General features: G+C 27.8%; 5 protein-coding genes across 14 annotated transcripts in view; 2 read left to right on the top strand and 3 right to left on the bottom strand.

Moving 5' to 3' along the window:
- Positions 1–3,966, top strand: part of LOC117161743 (cilia- and flagella-associated protein 45) — an 11,411-nt gene extending 7,445 nt beyond the window's left edge. Inside the window, exons 2-7 of one of the 2 annotated variants that reach the window (XM_033343500.2) lie at positions 1,558–1,823; positions 2,044–2,454; positions 2,539–2,924; positions 2,990–3,122; positions 3,359–3,652; positions 3,746–3,966. In XM_033343500.2, the coding sequence (XP_033199391.1) occupies positions 1,635–1,823; positions 2,044–2,454; positions 2,539–2,924; positions 2,990–3,122; positions 3,359–3,652; positions 3,746–3,943 (1,611 nt within the window). In that variant the 5' untranslated portion in view covers positions 1,558–1,634 and the 3' untranslated portion in view covers positions 3,944–3,966. Of the gene's footprint in view, positions 1–1,557; positions 1,824–2,043; positions 2,455–2,538; positions 2,925–2,989; positions 3,123–3,358 lie in introns of both variants that reach the window. The other variant, XM_076621478.1, reaches the window with a different exon arrangement.
- On the bottom strand, positions 3,672–6,313 carry Nprl2 (Nitrogen permease regulator-like 2). Of its 5 annotated transcripts, none has more exons than XM_033343506.2 (9): positions 6,182–6,313; positions 5,719–5,845; positions 5,510–5,601; positions 5,275–5,431; positions 5,088–5,205; positions 4,784–5,018; positions 4,581–4,711; positions 4,342–4,511; positions 3,672–4,261 (listed from the first exon to the last, which is right to left on the bottom strand). In XM_033343506.2, the coding sequence occupies exons 2-9, from the start codon at positions 5,824–5,826 to the stop codon at positions 4,085–4,087; spliced, it is 1,188 nt and encodes a 395-aa protein (XP_033199397.1). In that variant the 5' UTR covers positions 5,827–5,845; positions 6,182–6,313; the 3' UTR covers positions 3,672–4,084. The 5 variants fall into 5 exon arrangements, with proteins under 5 accessions (XP_033199397.1, XP_033199399.2, XP_033199395.1 ...); XM_033343508.2 differs by lacking the exon at positions 6,182–6,313 and adding an exon at positions 6,046–6,138; XM_033343504.2 differs by lacking the exon at positions 6,182–6,313 and adding an exon at positions 6,016–6,073.
- Positions 6,263–16,178, top strand: LOC117161741 (peroxisomal acyl-coenzyme A oxidase 3). Of its 4 annotated transcripts, none has more exons than XM_033343498.2 (12): positions 6,263–6,386; positions 13,111–13,257; positions 13,382–13,504; positions 13,581–13,739; positions 13,918–14,065; positions 14,136–14,426; positions 14,501–14,664; positions 14,751–14,994; positions 15,094–15,327; positions 15,392–15,546; positions 15,614–15,907; positions 15,982–16,178. In XM_033343498.2, the coding sequence occupies exons 2-12, from the start codon at positions 13,138–13,140 to the stop codon at positions 16,072–16,074; spliced, it is 2,025 nt and encodes a 674-aa protein (XP_033199389.1). In that variant the 5' UTR covers positions 6,263–6,386; positions 13,111–13,137; the 3' UTR covers positions 16,075–16,178. The 4 variants fall into 4 exon arrangements, with proteins under 4 accessions (XP_033199389.1, XP_033199387.1, XP_076477591.1 ...); XM_033343496.2 differs by lacking the exon at positions 6,263–6,386 and adding an exon at positions 6,400–6,683; XM_076621476.1 differs by lacking the exon at positions 6,263–6,386 and adding an exon at positions 11,424–11,529.
- Positions 6,713–11,422, bottom strand: Ir68a (Ionotropic receptor 68a). Of its 2 annotated transcripts, XM_076621475.1 has the most exons (10): positions 11,247–11,422; positions 10,700–10,880; positions 10,474–10,622; positions 8,793–9,101; positions 8,608–8,710; positions 8,260–8,546; positions 7,851–8,189; positions 7,403–7,784; positions 7,185–7,314; positions 6,713–6,802 (listed from the first exon to the last, which is right to left on the bottom strand). In XM_076621475.1, exons 1-10 carry the CDS (start codon positions 11,294–11,296, stop codon positions 6,759–6,761), a joined length of 1,974 nt encoding a protein of 657 aa, XP_076477590.1. In that variant the 5' UTR covers positions 11,297–11,422; the 3' UTR covers positions 6,713–6,758. The 2 variants fall into 2 exon arrangements, with proteins under 2 accessions (XP_076477590.1, XP_033199384.2); XM_033343493.2 differs by having other exon boundaries at positions 6,713–7,314.
- LOC117161745 (beta-1,3-glucosyltransferase) lies at positions 16,167–18,846 on the bottom strand. The gene is made up of 10 exons (XM_033343503.2): positions 18,704–18,846; positions 18,238–18,345; positions 18,042–18,151; positions 17,761–17,943; positions 17,550–17,680; positions 17,293–17,473; positions 17,090–17,225; positions 16,862–17,009; positions 16,480–16,756; positions 16,167–16,402 (listed from the first exon to the last, which is right to left on the bottom strand). The coding sequence occupies exons 2-10, from the start codon at positions 18,308–18,310 to the stop codon at positions 16,247–16,249; spliced, it is 1,395 nt and encodes a 464-aa protein (XP_033199394.1). The 5' UTR covers positions 18,311–18,345; positions 18,704–18,846; the 3' UTR covers positions 16,167–16,246.

Here is an 18,846-nt window from a genome sequence, read left to right as displayed (position 1 = left end):
AATAGTTACTTATACTTGTTGTATATAATCTACTTACTATTATTGTTACTATATTCGTATTCTATTAACATAACTAGTACGTGCAAGTCATGAGCCAGCTTGTGGAAAAAACAAAAATGTGTCTTTTCTGATTCTATTGTATGTTCATATAGTGAATAATAGTATCTCGATACGTAATCGAGTTAAATTTAACTACTGCGTGTAAAATGGTCATTGTGTGTGGATGATATCGATCGACTTTTTTATTCTTCAGACGCTGTTTAATGCTTAAATGCAAAAGTTCCCCTTGCAAAATCGATTCGCCAAATAATCGGTGCGTTGGATATTTCCCACGAGAGACTCATCGAAGGACAGTTATTACCGACTACATAAAGCATGATGATGGTTTGCTTTTAAAATTTTTAGAAGCACTTTGAATAGCATAAAACGAAAATTTAACGCCATTTTTTTAAAAGTTCTAGTCACAACATGAAACATAAAAATCATATGTTTATCAGGATATGTTGCAAAACTTTTATGCGTGCAAAAATTTTCCTTTGTATTGCCAAATTTGCATTCAGTATTAAAACGATCAAATAATAAACCTTTAATAGTCTTTGTTATTACATTCTCTAACATTTGTAATAAACTTATTGTTAATTGTTATTATACCTGTCCCTCAATCATTATTATATAAGACTGTTTTGAACTAGAATAAAAAACATGAATGGTATTCTCTTCACTATCACCGACCTTTTAAAAATACACGAGTTTCAAATGGAACTAATATTCGTAGGGGAATATCTTAAAACCGTTGCAGCCGTGTTTTAAAGTTAAGCGAATTACAAATATGCACATATTAAATTCATTTCGAATATTATGCAAGATTGTATATTTTTCCTGTAATATGAACATTTAATAGACAAACGACACGTAGTCACATGTGCATTTTCCCACCTGAGGAAAGTCGACGACGAATAGGGAAACTCGGCAACGAACGTTTACACGAACAAAAGGGGTGATTCACCCTACCACTTTATACTTGGGGATTCTTCTTCCTCGCTAAAAGTAATAAAATAAAATAAAATATTTCTAATAGTATATTTTAATAGAATGCATTTCAATGAAACCTAAAATATTGAAGAAATATTAATAATTGATAAAAAAAATATAAATATTTTAATGTACATATATACAAATTTACTTTAGTAATAAATATTAAAATTTGATCAATAAATAGCTAAGCTATAGATACTTTGATGTTGAAAATGAATGTAAATAATATTGATAATATTATAAAAAATATTTCGGTAAACATTCCATTACGGAATTGAAATATGTTGTCGGTTTACTATTGACAAAACAAACGACGAAATCGTAGGTTACCGTTTGTAAACAATGAACAAAACTTATTCCTCATCAGTCCTCGATGTTAGTTCTTCCTGGTTAATCTATCCCCATTTTTGTTTTACCGATATTTACGACAATAACAACAATAGTTTGAGTAACGTGCCATTAAAATAAATCACAGAAATTTTTCAGATTGATACCTTGCCATAATTATTATTTGTTAAATAGCCTTCATGGATTAATAAGTTAAACAACGAATATCGAAGATCTCGTTTGGGAAAAAATAAAATCTTGGAAAGTGTAAAATGGTAGTGCAAAGAATAGGAAATAATACATCAAAGTCAAACACAATTTGTGGATCACCGTCTTGTAGTGCAAGAGATAGAAAGGAAACGAAATTCAAAGATGTTTGCTCTAGTGGACTACAGAATACTTGTATTCGAACTGCGGAATGTAAATCTGGTCAATATCGTTATTCGTACAATGGAAAAGAGGTAATTTTATATTTTGTTTTAAACATAGAAAATTTATATAATAATTATTGTAAGATAATATTTGTATAATTTAATAATAACGTCTATGAAAGAAATCTCGATATTGAAATACAACTACGTATCCCGTTATTTTAGCATGTTGTTAATTAATTAATAACATCATATCATTGATACACAAATATTTGTCGTGTCTGTAATGATCGCATTTTAAATTATTTAGCCAACCAAAAAAATAGGTAGAAGTAAACCAAGAATGCAACTAAGTGGACAGAAAGTCATAAAAAAGAGACTACCTCCTCCAAAAATTTTAACAAAAGAAGAGTACGACGAATTTCAAAAATACAGTTCTCTGACGAAGGAAGAGCGAGATGCGGCTCTTAAATCGGAGGAAGAAGAGAGGCAAAGACTTATGAAAGAGAGTATGGAGAGAAAAGAGGAATTTCGTAGAATAGATCAAGGAAGGCCTCGAGAAAAATGCCCGCAATTGGCCGAAATAGAAGAGGAAGCTAGGAAAAGAGCGAAACATGTGCTTGAAAGAGCAGAGAAGATGAAGCTCGAACAGGAGGAAGAAATCCAAAAGTGCAATAGGATCATTTTAGAGACTAAATGTCGTGCTATAAGAGACGCTCAGGTAGATAATATGAATTTACATATTAAATAATGAAATAAAATTCTGTTTTTATACATTACATTTAAAGCTTGTAATTTTTAACAGATAGCAGAAAAAAAGCTAATGGAACTCGAGTTGGAGGAAGAAGAAAAACGTTTAAATGATATGATGGAAAATGAAAGAAGATGGGCGATTAAAGAAGAAATTAAAAAAGAGCAGGACGAAGCAGTAAAAAGACAAAAATTTGCTAATAGTCTAATCGATCAAATAAAAGAAAACGAGGAAAACAGGATATTAGAGTTTGAAAGGAAGCAAGAGGAAAGTCGATTAATTAATTTAAACAATATCAATTGGCAACAAGAAGAAATTACAAAATTACGAAATAAAGAATCCGAAAACGCATTAATTCGACAACAGCTCGCTGAAGGGAACGAGCAATTAAAACACTTTAAAGCCATGGAAAAGCAGCAAAATAAAGTCATTGATCTTAGGTAAGATTTATCAAATTATTAAATTATTGAAGTTTTGATCAATCATTAATGATAATATTTCATAGGATACAAGAATACCAACGGTATAAGGAAGAAAGAGAAGCAAAGCTGGCGGAAGAACGAAGATTGGAAAAATTAGAAAAAGAAAAGGCTAAAACAACTGTTGCAATACAGACATTACAAGCAAGGGGTCAACAAGTATTTAATTATTTAATTAATGGAATTATCCTTTTTTACATTTATTTAAATTTTTTACCGTACGTTGCAATTATTAGCTTCTGGTTTAAATATCAAAGCCTTTGGATTCCTTTCTTATTTGTACCATTGTATTGTATATTATAAATTTTATTACAATACTTATAAATAAGAATAAATAGATAATTGTACATTTCGCACTTATATTTTAATAATTATTTTTTGCACCCCTTTTCTAGGAGCGGATCGATGAGTTGAATGCTGCACGAATTCAAGAAGAAGTGGAAAGACAATGGAGACAAAAAGAAAAGGAAGAAGCTCTTAAAAAAGCGCAAGCCCAAAAGTTACTTATAAAAGAAAGAGAAAAACAAATAAACAACAAACGAATAATGGAAGCAATTGAACTAGAACGAGAAAGACGTGAATTTGAAAAAATTGTACGTGTTCAGAAGGAAGCTTTCTGTCGAGAACAAAAAGAACTTGAAAAGAAACAGCGACAAGCATTAATTCATAGGAGCGAAATACTAAAACAGGTTTGTTTTCACGGTTGGATTATAGATTTTTTAATTTATTATCTTTCTTCTAATACTATGACTAAATTATTTTATGTCTATCATCTTCATCAGGTAAATGAGAAAGAAAGAGAACGCATCGAAGCAAGACAAAAGATGTTCGAGGAAGGTTTAGCAATACGTACAGAAGCCGCGATACGTAAGAAAAAGCTGCGTGATGCAATGGAAAGAAAATGTGAAGAGATGAGAAGAAACAGAGTGCCTGAAATATACATCAATGAAGTAAAACGAATGATCAGCAATATACAATAAATACAATAAATGTATAATTGTAATTTGTCTATTTATCATTCGCAATATATCCTGCGTACTATACCTGCTTAAATGAACGACCTTTACACTTATCAAAATCACAGAAAACAAAATTCATGACATAAATACTACATCTAAATATTACTTCCATAACATAACAACATTCGGATCGCGTTCAACAATATCTTCGATTTGTGCAGCTGATTGACCTGTACTACAACAAATTTCATCAAGACTGTATGTTCCTGTAAAGTACTTATAAACTGGATTGTTTTTCGTCTCTTCATTAAAAGGAGATCCCGACAAATATATTGGATACTGCAAATTACGAAAGTTGATAAAAGATAAGACAAATGATTGTTTAAATGAAATGGATCTTTCACAGTAAATCTGATAACCTTATATACTCGACGAATAAGACCTTCAATAAGACCAAATTGCACCAGCCTCCTTTCATTGATTCTTAGATTCTGAGGATTGAGACGTTGACACAAATCTCTCATGCTGCTGCCATGTGTCATACTTGCATACATTCGATATATATCTCTAAGATATGCAGGTTGTCTAGCTAAAAATAATCGTTTGTAGAATGTTTATCTATTCTGATAAGTTTTCACAATGAAGATGTATAACTTACGGAATTTTGAAGCATATGCTATGCATCGTTCTTGTAATTTTGTATTTTCGGCCAATTCTTTCAATTTGGAAGTTGCAGCATACACATTACTGTATTGAAATATTGGAATTAAAGTTACAACACCGTAATAACTGGAAGTGAATAGAAACAATCAATACTGGAGAAATTGTGTTTTAAATGAAATTTTGTATTTATGTACTTACATAAGATTCTGTACACAACTTTTAACTAGATTATTTTCCACGTCTGCTTCAGCTGCTATTCGTGCAACATGATTAAATCCATCTATGTATGGTAATACTTGCTGAGTGGTTAAATCCCACTGATCAGTTTGGAATGCTTCACGGCCCTCCAAGAATATTGGTACCTGATGATCAAGAACTGGTTTCGGCTCAGGTGCTAATTTTATGACTTTCAAATGGGACGTCATTGTCCCCTCTATTAAAATATTATATTTTACATCTTTAACATTTTTGTACAAAACTATTCTTTATAAAACGTGTTTACCTGTTAATGTACACATTTTGTGTAAATTCAAATCTTGCATTACATGTTGCAACATTTCTGCTAATCTTGTTTTATCCTCAGAGGCAGATAAAAAACAATTTTCTACCTCTAGAGCCATCTGAAAAATTAAATTAAGTTCAATAAGAAGTATTGATAAAGCAATTATTTCCAATGTATAGTTTCTTACTAAAAAATCAGACATCTTTTTTACAACAGGTTCATAATGTACAGTACGAGCTTCTGCATCACATACAAAACATAAGTTGAAATAAAATGCATTTCTTGCATACTTCTTATCATCAATCTTTACTGGAAATCCTAGGATTTTATAATCCTTCAATGTCCTATACAAAATAAATAATTTAATAAACTAGTTCAAAATAAATTCTTAAATTTTCATATTTCTTTTTGCCTCTACTTACACTGTGATAGTACTACGCTGTAACTTTGCTTTTGGTATAATATAAACACTGACATTGTCAAAAATATCCTTTGAAATAAAATTATCTGGAACCTAGTAAAAACATATAACATTATGAACTTTATAAGTTTTATAAGTTACATATAAAAATAATTAAAATAAAAAAATCAAAATAATATTTATTATACGTTGTGTATAACCTTAGCTAACCTGACAAGTAATCATTGGACCCACAATAGGATGAAATTCTGAAAAAAATATACATCTAATCGGATCTTCTTGTGCCTCATCCTTTTTATTCTCTGTTACTGATGTCATTTTTGTCGATTTCAATAACCTATAATAATATATAAAATATTATTAAAATATATTCACATGCATGTTAATAAAGAACCGAATCTATTACTTATTTCATAATTTTAAACAAATTAGCAATCAATTTTCATATCAAAATAGTCAAAATCAATACAGTCAATACTTCTTCAAATTCAATTCTTATCTACATACATAGGAAAATTTTCATACATAATTACATACTGCAATTTTATGAAATTAAGATTTTTATATTTGCTTGAATCTCTATTTACTTGTACAAAAATAAAAAACATCCTATTTTTTTAATTTATAAACAAATTTTTATTGATTAAATATGTATTAACTATAGTGAATATACCTTAAAATACATTTTATTTCGTACAATAAGAAGCATGAAAAATCCTTGAAAATTTGTAGAGTAACATTTCTTTCGAAATGCAATTTTTAAAAAACTACGTAATGCATAGATATGTGTCACAACATATTTCTACTTATACATATGTGTACTCAAGAGGAAAAATGTGTTTATACCATATCATAAGGGGAAATAGGAACACATAAATGTAAGCAGAAGTATAAATAAATATTTTTTTAAACAAACAAAAAGTGAGTTTAGATGATGAGGATACTATAAATAGATGAACAAAAACACAAAAGATATAAGAAAATAAGAATAAGAGGAGCAATGATAAAAATATGTAATACATATTAGTAAGGAAAAAAGATAGTCAAGCATGAGAAAGAAACATCATGAGAAATAAAGAGAGAGGGAAAGAGAAAGCAATTCAATGAATAAGTAAGAACAAGTGCCTGTGTAACAAAGAGAGGAAGAATATTTAACCTTCTTTGTTATATTATTGGTACGTAATTTTATTAACATTTTACTAAGGACTTATAAATTCTTTTATTATATTTTTGTCACAGTTATAGCTGTATCATATTGATGGCAGCTGTTTTTTAGTCATAGACATCTTGCAATCTGTAACCATAACTTATGTACATACATGTTTAAATTTTTTATCTGCAATAAGTTTAGTTCATATCCTTTTTATGCCTACTATATGATAATATTTATCATAATTTTATAAACATATATTAAAAAAGTAATCTTTTTCTATTTTTAAGATTTTTAAGCTTTTAAGATTTTATTATCACAATAAAATAAATTTTATCTTTTGAAAAATTAATGAAAAAATATTAATTGTTTTTTTATATTTTGGGATTATTAATGCTGTAGAATATATCTAAATGGTACTTGTCAAACTTTGGATCTTTTAGTACAATATGTTTCCAATATAAAATTTCACCTATTAAAACCATAAAAGCTAATACATATCCAACTATAATTGCAATAAATGCACCTTGTAATTTATGAAGATCAACCAATGCTTTCTCTGACTCTGCTTCTTGTCTTATTTCCATAATTTTTGACCACTCCATGACATCACTTAACCATTTTTCAACTAATCCAATTTCTATTATACGCCTTATCTAAGAATATGCATTGTATAAGATAGATCATTGCTAAATACCTTTTCTCATAATAGTTTTATAATAATTTACAAAAAGAGATACATACTAAAGTGTCAACCCTTGGTTTCAATGGTGAATTTTTTTCTAAACCAAGGGCTATTGGCATATTTATGACACATTCTTCCATGATATGTAAATTATGCTTTGATGATATATCCACTGTAGTTATATTTTCTTTTTGTTCTTTCTCTAATATCTGTCTCTTTACACGGACATGTCGAAGTAAATAAGAATTCTCATAGTAAGCAAAAGAACCGTTTGCCACTTTCTCAATAGCTTTATCTTCTTCTTGAATTAACTTGAATTTGTTACCAATTTCTTGGCTACTAAGATCTGATGACATTGAGAAAAAATTTTTATTCTCCTTATTCCATCCTCCAACTTCTATAGAACTTTTTGCCAACTGTCCTAATGTATCAATAGTAACTCTGCATACAAATTGCAATATAAATAAAGTGTAATACATTGAAACATTTTATTAAAATAATTTTCACCTGGCAACTGGATTCGCTAAGGTTGCGGTCATGCTAGCTCGATAAGCAACTGCAACTAAAATGCTATAAATCCACCACCATCCAATTAATACCCGTACAGCCCAAGAGCTTGGCAAACTTGGCAATGAAATTTGAAATAGCATGCCATAAGTATATAAAATACTATTTCCTATTTCAGTGAATAAGTATAACCCCTTTATTTCTTTCTTCATTGATGTATTTTGGAAATGCATTTGATTTTTATATAAACTTATATGTTTTTTATACGATATTGATAAAAAATAAAATACAACCCCTCCTAAAATTAAAGTAAGGACAAGAGCAATCCAGGTGTAAAATCTAAAAAGCAATATATATATATACATATTTTATTTATTTATTAATTACATTTCTTTCATTTTATACTTACTTGAATGGAAGTATTAGAAGCTTCCATGAATTTTTAGTTAAAGATTCTGGTGTCAGAAAAGTAAGGCATTCAGTATTGTATGGGGTAGTAAGGTCAAAGTAATTCAAGTGGTGCAATGTATAGTGCAAATCACCCAAATAAAATGCAGCCTTTCCTTGTATGGCTTCACCTACTAATCCAACATGAGTTTGATTATCTTCGTTGATGCCCCATTTCTCTAAAGTAATATTATCAGGCATATAATATTTTGGTTTAAAATTCATTGCTTTTGATATGATCTGCATTAACTGAAAAATATAAAAGATTAAAAATATAAAGCCATAAGTCTTGTATACATATAGTACATACTTCAAATTCTATTCCAAGACCTTCTGTGTTATTATTTGGTTGTTTGTTATAGTATGCTCTTGACTTTGTTGTCACTGCTGGAATATGCTCAAATACAGCAATTCTGAAATATGTATCAAATCTTTCTTACTATTTCTTAAAGTAATAGTTATAATTATAGCTGCATTATAATCTTTTATACAAACTGCAAATGTTTTTCTTGTAAGTTAGTGATTTTCTCTGTAAAATGATTGGTACCATAAAGCAATTTGCCTTTGTACCAAGTATCTATATATTTTGTCACAATAGATTTTCTTTTACGAAGGGGAAAATAGACCGTATCCAAATCAATTCTTTCTTTGGAAGCTTTCTCACCAGAACGATACTTGTATGCATTGTATTGGCGAATAAAAACTACATTAATTATCCTGTTCCAAAGATAATGCAAATGCGATCGGAATAAACGAGAATCATATAACAGTAAAAATAATCCACGGGTGTTAATAAGACGTTCTCTGAAAGTAGAAAGTGAAATTTAGTATTTAAAATACTAAATAATAATTATTAATAAATTTAATATTTCAAATCTGATATTTGATTCTGATTTTAAACTGAAATAGGAGTTGATTCAATTTTTTTGTTCCTTATCTCTGATAATATCTAATTAAATTCGTATTAATAGAAATAATTTTCTATTGAAAAAAATAATGATGATTAATATTATTATAAATGAGGATAAAAGTAAGGGAGACTATAACAAAAGGAAGAATGCTCTAATTAATTACTTCGTAAAATTAAGAATGCATATGTTTATACAGTTGTATCATAAATAAAAGTACACAAACTATCCTAAACTATTGTGACATTATTGTGTATACATGATATCATGTATCCTCGTATTTCTAAATTAAGTGAAAGTTTATCTTGTTCCATAATCAACTATTTCTTATCTGATATCTTTGAATCATGATTCATAATAGCTTGGATTAAGTCACTTAATTAATTTGTATTTTGTACTTTACGCGATAAGGAGCATTAAATGTTAGTAATGGTTCTTATTATGTAATTTTCTACAATTGTTCAATCTAATACTAATCCAATCAAAATTGTTGAAGTCATTTATGACGCCAATGATATCAGTTAAGAGTTAAATTTAGTGGCAAGTACTCGCGATAAAATCGTATACCAACGTGGTTAACATTAAGCTTACAACCTCGCGATTTGATTCGTGACGCCCCATCGATCTGGTAAAGTTTCGAAATAAATGTAAAAGATGTAATATTCGTTTTGCGGGAAATAAGAGTTAATGTATTTTAAAATGTCTGTAGAACTGCATTAGGAAAAATGATAGGCCCTAAGCATCTTCTATTTGGAAGAAGTTACCAAGAATATTGCTAGCAAATGAACCTAATGAGTATATTTTTGTTTTAATTAATGATAGAGAAAAATTGATTTTTATCACTTCGGGTTCATAATAAAAATGATCCCTATCTATGTTTTTGTCTTTCTTCAGGAAAACTAAAAAACAATATAACCTTTTTAATTTCTGTTTAGTACGTTTCAGTTTTTTCAAACATCGTATTAGATAATTTCTACGAATTTCTAATTATATAATTTCTGGCTATAAATACATCGTAGAAGAATTATATCCAATTAAATCGTGAAATTGTAGATCTTATAACAAAAGTTTTTATAGAACTAGTTAATTTTCATTCGATAACAAATCAAGATATAGGTCATTTTTTACAATATCCATTGTATTATAAATGTAGCTTCTGACTACTAGAATGCATTATTATTTAAAAGATTGAAAAATTTGTTGAGGATTATTGATTAATATTTATGATATCTGAGGATGATCTGATTAATATTTATTTATATATTTACCTTTCTGTATATTGCAAAAATTCAGCTGCCATAAATCCATTAGCAATTAATATAATATATGCACTGCAATTAACTGCTTTTCCGTCGATCAAAATTCTCTGAACTTGTCGTCTTGGCTGTAAAAATTGTTCGTTATCACGCAGTGCAATCTGGAATGTACATTATAAATAATTAGTAAAGTTAAGAACATAAAAAGTTAAGAACAAATTAGAATATCTGATCTTACCTCATATTTCAATACAGTTGAAGAACCTTTAATATTTTTAACATCTACGAGATTTCGATAAACAGAATCGCTAACAAAAACAATGCAATTCCTTTGGTCGATAATTTCTTCCACGATTTCTTCGACGACAGATTTCAAATTGTTTCCACTGTTCACGCATTGATGCTCTTTATAAAATACACTATACAATTTTATAAATATTTGCTAAATGATTATTTCTTTTAATTAGAAATAAATTATAAATTAGGTTTCTTGTAAATTAAATCGTGGATTGTAGATATGAAATCTATATATATCTAATAAAAATTAATAAAATTATGCAACTAGTTATAAATGCAGTACAATTGTTAATTTTCCATTTCAATTTATATTCACGGAAACTGATCGTTCTATTCCATTAATTGAATTTCGCTAAATTTTGTCTTTAATATATTAATAATAAACAAAAGGATGTAAAAAGTAAAAGTTTGAATAATAATTAAAATACCGCGCACAAGAAATTGACTAATTAAAATAATGTTAATTTAAACTTCATTAATGCCGTTACCTTTTACCGGATACCAGTATGATTTGAAGAAACAACGTAACAAGTATCATTGTTCGGATTCTACTGCTAAAAATTGCGATACGATTTCTGATTGAAACGCTTTACATACACATGCATGCCATCGACTTACTGGATCCTTTTAATTTGTTCTTTCGATCGTACGAAGTAATAAAATATTCAGGAATCTCATTTGCAGGGGAATTAATTTACATAGGAAATGCAATCGATAATGTAAATGTAACTTAGCTGTTTCGTTTACATCAACTTTGAATAAAAGGTCACGGTGAGTTCAATTTATTTTTATTTTTATAAATCGATTGCAAAGCGTGCTGAAATGTTGAATTAAAAATCAAATTTCAATCAGTATGAATGTCGTTTAACACGGAATTTACAGGAGATATAAGATACATACCGAAAACAGAGGGAAAATTAAAAATGGGTGGTAATTTGATAATGTTTGAATGAAGATATTATGAGAAAATTAAAATAAATATCTATATGTAATGTTACAATTTAATATTATATGTTACTTTGCACAATCATTAGTGATATGAGTTCTATATATAAATATTTACATCCCAATTAATATGTATTATGAAACCTGTTATGATAGCGAAAATACATAGTAGACGAAGTGTAAATGCTATGCATTGCGGTATTAAAACATATTGCAATTATCATTATCACATACAAGTTGCTATAATTACTTATATATATAAAGTAGTCATTTTGTTTCTTTGTTAAACTATGTCTACTTTTACGTTTGATTTGCCAAAATAACCGCGAATTGAGATATAAATAATTTTTTTTTTAATATGCGTTTTTTATTATACTTTGAATAACTTAATCTTATTGTTTCCAAACCAAACAATATATTAAATCACTTTTTATTATCGATATATTATTCATACGCAAGTGAGCCTTCATTAACGGTCGAATGAGTTGCTGTATACAGTATATGTTGTACTTTCCAACGAGTAACTATTCATTGAAATTTTTATTTTTTTTGTGTGAGTATCGATTATATCTTTATAGATAAGAAAATAAAGTAATAGATAGTAAAGTAATAGTAAATAAAGAAAATAAATATTTGAAGATAAATATTTATAAATTTAAAAAAGAGTAAAGTATATAAATAGTACTTATGTGAACAATCCATTACTGATATTTCAATTTCATATTGAGATTATGATAAAAGCATGAACACCTGCACTGCTAGCAAAAAAACGAATGGAAATTCATAAGCCAAAAATATACGAAATGTCGTAAAATGTATTATACATAGTAGTAATACATACATGTGTATACCGTATGTATATTTTGCCAAATTTCTTATCTAATCTAAATATGTTCTTTAACACCTGCCTACTAGTACGCCTTCATTCATAAGTGCAAAAGATCTTCATAAATTAAAAATAAAATAGGATATTAAAATTTCCTATGATACTCATGGTCTTATGATTTAAAAAAATTAAAAGATTCGAATTAATACAATTAGATGACTGTACATTAATAAAAGTAGAAATATCAAGAATTTCAATCTGTTTTTGTTGCTTTGTCATCCTTTACTGATAGATATTTTATTTTCTCTGCATTGTCAAAAAATGAGAAATATTTTTAAAAACCTCATATCCTCTAAAACATCAAAATTGTGCTTGATTGTTTTAATGATTATCATATAAAATAAATGTAATATTTAAAATTGTGTATCTACTGTATTAATAATAGAGATGTACTATTATGTAAAATTATTCTTAATAAAAGTTAATAAAACAATTTATAAATTATATAGCGTTCTCGAGAATTTAAAAGTATCGTTGTATATTGTATCAAGCACAAATCTAAACATTATTGTACTGTATAGGTGTTGTAGCCGAAGAACTTAGTTAAGATGAAGAATACAATAGCTGACTTACCAAAAGGCCCTTTAGACCCTTATAGAAAATCTGCAACATTTGATTGGAAATTATTGAAACTTAATATAGAAGGAGAAGATTTTGTTGAATTTCAGGTATATAGAAAGAGATATTATTTTAATAATATATTTGAAAAATTTTAGTTTCATTTTCTTAATTTGGAATTTTTGTATGTAAAGTATGAATATAAAAAGTTTCACATGTTCTTTGTCATTTCAGAAAACATTGTGGGATTTTATGAAAAAGACATCAGTATTTCAAAGACACAACTGTACTACATTAGATGAACAACGAAGGCTTTGTAATGCTCGTGTTCGAGCACTGAGAGATAATAATATTGCAGTATATATTATCAACAATAATAAGTAAAAGAAGAAACAACTTTTACTTATATAAGCCATTTATAACTTTTTTGCAGAGTCCACTAACTCATGCACATTGGTTTAATATAGTATTTCAATATGAAGCCTCTATACCAATAAAAATGGGTGTGATGGATGGTATGGTACCAAGTACAATTCTTGCATTGGGCAATGATGATCATTTTCGGACTGTAGCAAAAATTCAAGAGGGAGAAGTAAGCATTAGTTTAATGAAACATGTTTCAAATATTCCAATACTGAATTTTAATAGAATTTTAATAAAATCAACCAGTATTGATCAGTATTTGACAAAATTTTATTTTAATCTTTATTTGAACTTATGCTAAAAGATTATAATAGTATTTTCTATTTATATAATACTATTTTCTTTAGTATACTTGTTGTTTTGCACTGACTGAGATATCCCATGGAACAAATGCAAAAGGAATAAGAACTACAGCTACATATGATGCAAAATCAAAGGCTTTTATCTTAAATACTCCTGATTTCGAAGCTGCAAAATGTTGGATTGGCGGTTTAGGTGAATAAATAGGAATATATACTTTATCAAATTCATAAATGAACAACAAATAAAATTTGTGCATTTTTAGGAAAAACTGCAACGCATGCTATTGTATTTGCACAATTAATAACGCCAGATCAACAAAATCATGGTCTTCATACTTTTATTGTACCCATCAGAAATCCAAATACTCATATACCTTACCCAAATATAGATGTTGGTGACATGGGTGAAAAAATTGGATTAAATGGAGTTGACAATGGATTCATAATGTTTAACAATTATCTTATTTCTCGAACATGTTTGTTAAATAAAACAGCAGATGTTACTGAAGATGGGAATTATACAGCATCTGTGAAAGATAAAAGCAAACGATTTGGTGAGAATTTAAAGAAATTATGTTTTCTTTTTAACAGCAATTTTAATAATATTTATATATTTAAATTCGTATAGGTGCATCCTTAGGTGCATTATCTTCGGGGCGTATTACCATTACATCAATATGCGCAAACTTTGCATCTGTTGCAATAACCATTGCTGTGCGATATTGTACCGTAAGAAAACAATTCGGACCATCGGAATTAGAAGAATGGCCGGTTATAAAATATCAAGCACAGGTATTTAAATGAGTCGAATGAAAATCTAAAAAAAAAATAAATAAATAAAATGTATGATACAATTAAAATTTAACGTAAACATGTAGCAATGGCGATTGTTTCCTCACTTGGCAGCAACATATGCTCTAAAAATATTTTCTGCTGAATTTGTAAATCAAATGTGCGAATTTAATTTCAAACTTATAACCGCAAAAAATCAAGATAATATTGATAATGAAGGTATGGAAATACATGCATTATCTTCTGCAACAAAACCAGTATGTTCGTGGACTAGTCGAGATATTATACAGGATTGTAGAGAGTCTTGCGGAGGACACGGTTATCTTAAAAGTATGTCGATTGTAAACTAAATACGATAAAATAATTTATACTTTGCTTTCATCTTATTTAATTTTTATTATTTTATCTTATTTAATTTGTAATTATTAGTCTCACGTTTGGGCGACTTGAGAGCTGAAAATGATGTAACTTGTACATTTGAAGGCGAAAATAATGTATTAATTCAACAAGCCAGCAATTGGTTACTAAATCAATGGTCAAACGTACTCAATGGAAAACCAATAAATTCTCCTTTAAGAACAGCAGATTTCATGAAAGATGCCAACAGTATTTTAATACAAACTTTCCCTTATACAACAGTCGATGAAACATTGAAACCAGAAAGTATGAAAATCAATTTAAACACTCTTCACAATTCACGAGTTTATTTGATACTTCCTTTTTACAGATTTATTTTTATCCTTTACGTGGTTATTATGTTATTATTTAAAAAGAACATATGAACAGACACAAAATTTGAAACGCAAAGGTTGTGATGATTTCGAAATTAGAAACAATACTCAAGTATTCTTTGCACAAACATTATCTCTATTATATGGGCAGGTAATAACCCTCTTTTAATATTATAACATAATTACTATGTTAACTTCATTAATATTTCTTTTTGTAGCATGTGATAATGAAGTACTTCATAGAATGTATTCAAAATCCTTCATGGAGATCAGAAGAACGCAATGTGCTAATAAAGTTATGTTCGCTCTATGGAGCAGCTATTTTAGAAAAAAGATTAGGAGACTTTTATGCTGGTGGATATGCATCACCCAAGAGTAATATGGATACATTATTGCGAAAAGGGATTATAATTTTGTGTAAAGAATTAGTTCAAGAGGCAGTAGCATTAGTAGATGTTTTAGCACCACCAGATTTTGTATTAAATTCTCCATTAGGAATGTCTGATGGTCAAGTACGTTATTTTATTTATTTTCAAAATCTCACGTTTATTCAATCTACAATTATCTAAATCTATTTTGCATATAGGTATATAAACATATCAAAGAAGAAATATTTAAAGTCAAAGAAAACTTTGAACGACCGTCATGGTGGAGAGAAATAGTACGATCAAAATTATGATATGTACATAACATGTAATTAATATTTTTTGTTATTATATTTTTAATATTTTTTATTATACATATAAAAATTATACACCTGGATAATAAAAATTTATTATAAAATTCTGATTTTTATTATTGTATATTTTTATTATTAGTACTTACAGAATGAATAGTAAACCATAATAATATTATAATTCTGTGTGTTTTCTTACTGTGATTAAAGATTTGTCTGCTTCTGCAAACCATTCATCATAAACCGTTTGGGGTTCAATCATCCAAAATTTATGGAATGATATAGGTTCTTGTGAAGCAAGGTATGCAGTCGCATAATCTGAAGGGCGTGCCTGTAATAAATATATATTATTGTTTTGAAAGAAATTACATTTATCTTAAATAAAGTAAATAATTTCGTATAACATACTTGATGAAACATTGATGAATGTACAGGTTGCACTCTGATTCGTGATAGACATATACCAAAAAGATACATATCATCTGGAGTAGTAGATGACGGACATTCGCATTTACCTAGTTCTATGATTTCATGAACCAGAGATGCAGATAAAGCAACTCCTGCTCCACCTGTTAGATATTCATACCCGTAATCACTATCCCAGAGTTGAAAACCATATCGTTCTCCAATAGCAACTGGTGTGTTTGGATTGTAACATGTCAATAAACGTAACAAACGTGCCACGCTAATTTATGTAGATAATATTATATTAATATCTATTATTAAATTGTATATATTATACATATATTACAAACAAATATAATACAGATATACAAACAAATATACATACCTAAAAATTGTGTCATCATCACTGATTATTAACCAATTTAAATTTTTCTTTTTTAATATTTTATCTGCTTGTACTAAAATGCTGTATGTTTTAGCACAATGCCCTTGTGTTGTATTTGGGACAATGAAACTATCAGGCAGATGTTTATCTATACTAAAAAGAAACATTACTTTACTGGTAATTAACACACATAATCATTGTTAAATTATATAATAAAAGTATTTATACCAGCAATATCACTAAAGTAACCAATATTTGTAGCATATTTTGCCCATGTTCTTTTAATCACAGGAATTCTCTCAATATGAAATTTCGAACAAGTTTTTACAGCAAAATAGATATTTTCAGTGGTCACAGATGAACCCTTCATTTAAAATAAATTAGAATATTATTTAGAATTATAACTTATAATTACATTAGTACTGACTTACACATGGATGAAAAAATCTTGGATATGTAGCACACTCAGAATTAGATATGATGCATATTTCAGATACATGTGTTAATCGTACTCCTTTACCAACTTTCAATACGAAAGATGCAAATTCATATGATGCATCAATTGAAAAATCATCTTTAGGTCTATCACCTTCATTAATTTTATGTACTAGGCTGATAAAACAAAAGTCATATCAAGCCTATGATTTAAATTATAAATTCATTTTAAAATACATCTTGTATAACATACTTAGCTAACAAATTTGACGTTATTCCAAAACCTGAAGCTATATGTGGATACTTCAATTTTTTCTTATGTTCTGCAAAATGATGGATGATAGTTGGTTCTTGATCGTATAATACATGACCAATCCATATATTCTAAAACAAATACTCCGTGTTTAACTATTCTAAGTACAATTAAATATTTTAATAAGTAACATAATTTTAAAATAACATACTTTATTTTCTTTATATTTGAGAAGAATACTTAATAATTTATTCAATCTAATTACAGTATTCTCCAGACAGAAGAAAAACCATTTTGAAGTGGAATATGTATCCAATAAATAATTTAAAAGTGGTATTATTGTCCAAGATCCATTAATATTCAATTTGTGAGATAAGATAATTTTGGGAGGATCCTAATGAAAAAAATTATAGATGTTTTGTGCAAAAGATTATATTTTATATATAATATATTTTAATATTATATGTATCAAATATGCTTTATTGTACATACCTTATCAAGGGCTTCTGCTTGTTCAAGAATATTTTTCTTTAACATTTCAGCATGAGCCATATGATAACCTTCCTTTTGATCTAATATTACAATAACTATGTCACTGGGGTCTGCAAAAACAATTAATTTACAATTTGTATTTGATGATAAAATGAAGAATAAGTATACTATATATAACATCTATAACATAACTTACCTAAACCATTTACATTAATCTTATCCACGAATAATATAAGAAATATGAAGTACATAGAATATATGGAAAACATTGTTTTCGAAAATTCAACTTAATTAATACTCCCTCCTATAAGAAAAAAATTAAAAGACTTGAAATAGATAAAAACATTTCATACTAATGTAATAAAATAAGACTATGTGAGTTGCAAGTTGTTTAAAATATTAAGTTTAATAACGAATAATTTTAATATTTGGACGATATTTGATTCCTTTTTATTTTAACTGATTGATAATACACAGTACTTGATATTTGATTCTTTTTTTATTTTAACTGATTGATAATACACAGTACTAGATAGTAATAATTTACAGTTCAAAAAACGTATATAATGTATTTAAAGTACAAAAAATCACAAATATTTCTACACATTATAGTAGAAATATGATATTAACTAGATTAGATATTAAATACAATAACGTATTACCTTATACAAATTTACCATTAAATTCTTTGTCTAAATATCCACCATCATGAAACTTCTATCCACGTATGTATGTGTAGAACATGTATATATACGTATTGAGAACACATATTATAGTTAATTAGTGATAATAAGTAATAGATTTT

Source organism: Bombus vancouverensis, chromosome 9 (genome assembly GCF_051014615.1).
Source record: "Bombus vancouverensis nearcticus chromosome 9, iyBomVanc1_principal, whole genome shotgun sequence".
In the NCBI taxonomy this organism is placed as follows: domain Eukaryota; kingdom Metazoa; phylum Arthropoda; class Insecta; order Hymenoptera; family Apidae; genus Bombus; species Bombus vancouverensis.
Note: the sequence above shows the minus strand (reverse complement) of the source record. Positions and strands in the feature narration are given on the sequence as shown.

Coding starts and splice junctions, on each gene's coding strand:
- Ir68a (XM_033343493.2), bottom strand. CDS start 11,296: ATGATACTTGTTACGTTGTTTCTTCAAATCATACTGGTATCCGGTAAA. Junction 9,102..10,473: donor TTTTTGCAATATACAGAAAG/GTAAATATATAA, acceptor TTCTACTTTCAG/AGAACGTCTTATTAACACCC. Junction 8,547..8,607: donor GTCTTGGAATAGAATTTGAA/GTATGTACTATA, acceptor TATATTTTTCAG/TTAATGCAGATCATATCAAA.
- LOC117161745 (XM_033343503.2), bottom strand. CDS start 18,310: ATGTTTTCCATATATTCTATGTACTTCATATTTCTTATATTATTCGTG. Junction 17,681..17,760: donor TCAAATATAAAGAAAATAAA/GTATGTTATTTT, acceptor TATTTGTTTTAG/AATATATGGATTGGTCATGT. Junction 17,474..17,549: donor ACGTCAAATTTGTTAGCTAA/GTATGTTATACA, acceptor TTGTTTTATCAG/CCTAGTACATAAAATTAATG.
- Nprl2 (XM_033343508.2), bottom strand. CDS start 6,116: ATGTTTTTTATTTTTGTACAAGTAAATAGAGATTCAAGCAAATATAAA. Junction 5,019..5,087: donor CAAAATGTGTACATTAACAG/GTAAACACGTTT, acceptor ATATTTTAATAG/AGGGGACAATGACGTCCCAT. Junction 4,262..4,341: donor TTATTCGTCGAGTATATAAG/GTTATCAGATTT, acceptor CGTAATTTGCAG/TATCCAATATATTTGTCGGG.
- LOC117161741 (XM_033343498.2), top strand. CDS start 13,138: ATGAAGAATACAATAGCTGACTTACCAAAAGGCCCTTTAGACCCTTAT. Junction 14,665..14,750: donor TTATAAAATATCAAGCACAG/GTATTTAAATGA, acceptor GTAAACATGTAG/CAATGGCGATTGTTTCCTCA. Junction 15,908..15,981: donor TAGGAATGTCTGATGGTCAA/GTACGTTATTTT, acceptor TTTTGCATATAG/GTATATAAACATATCAAAGA.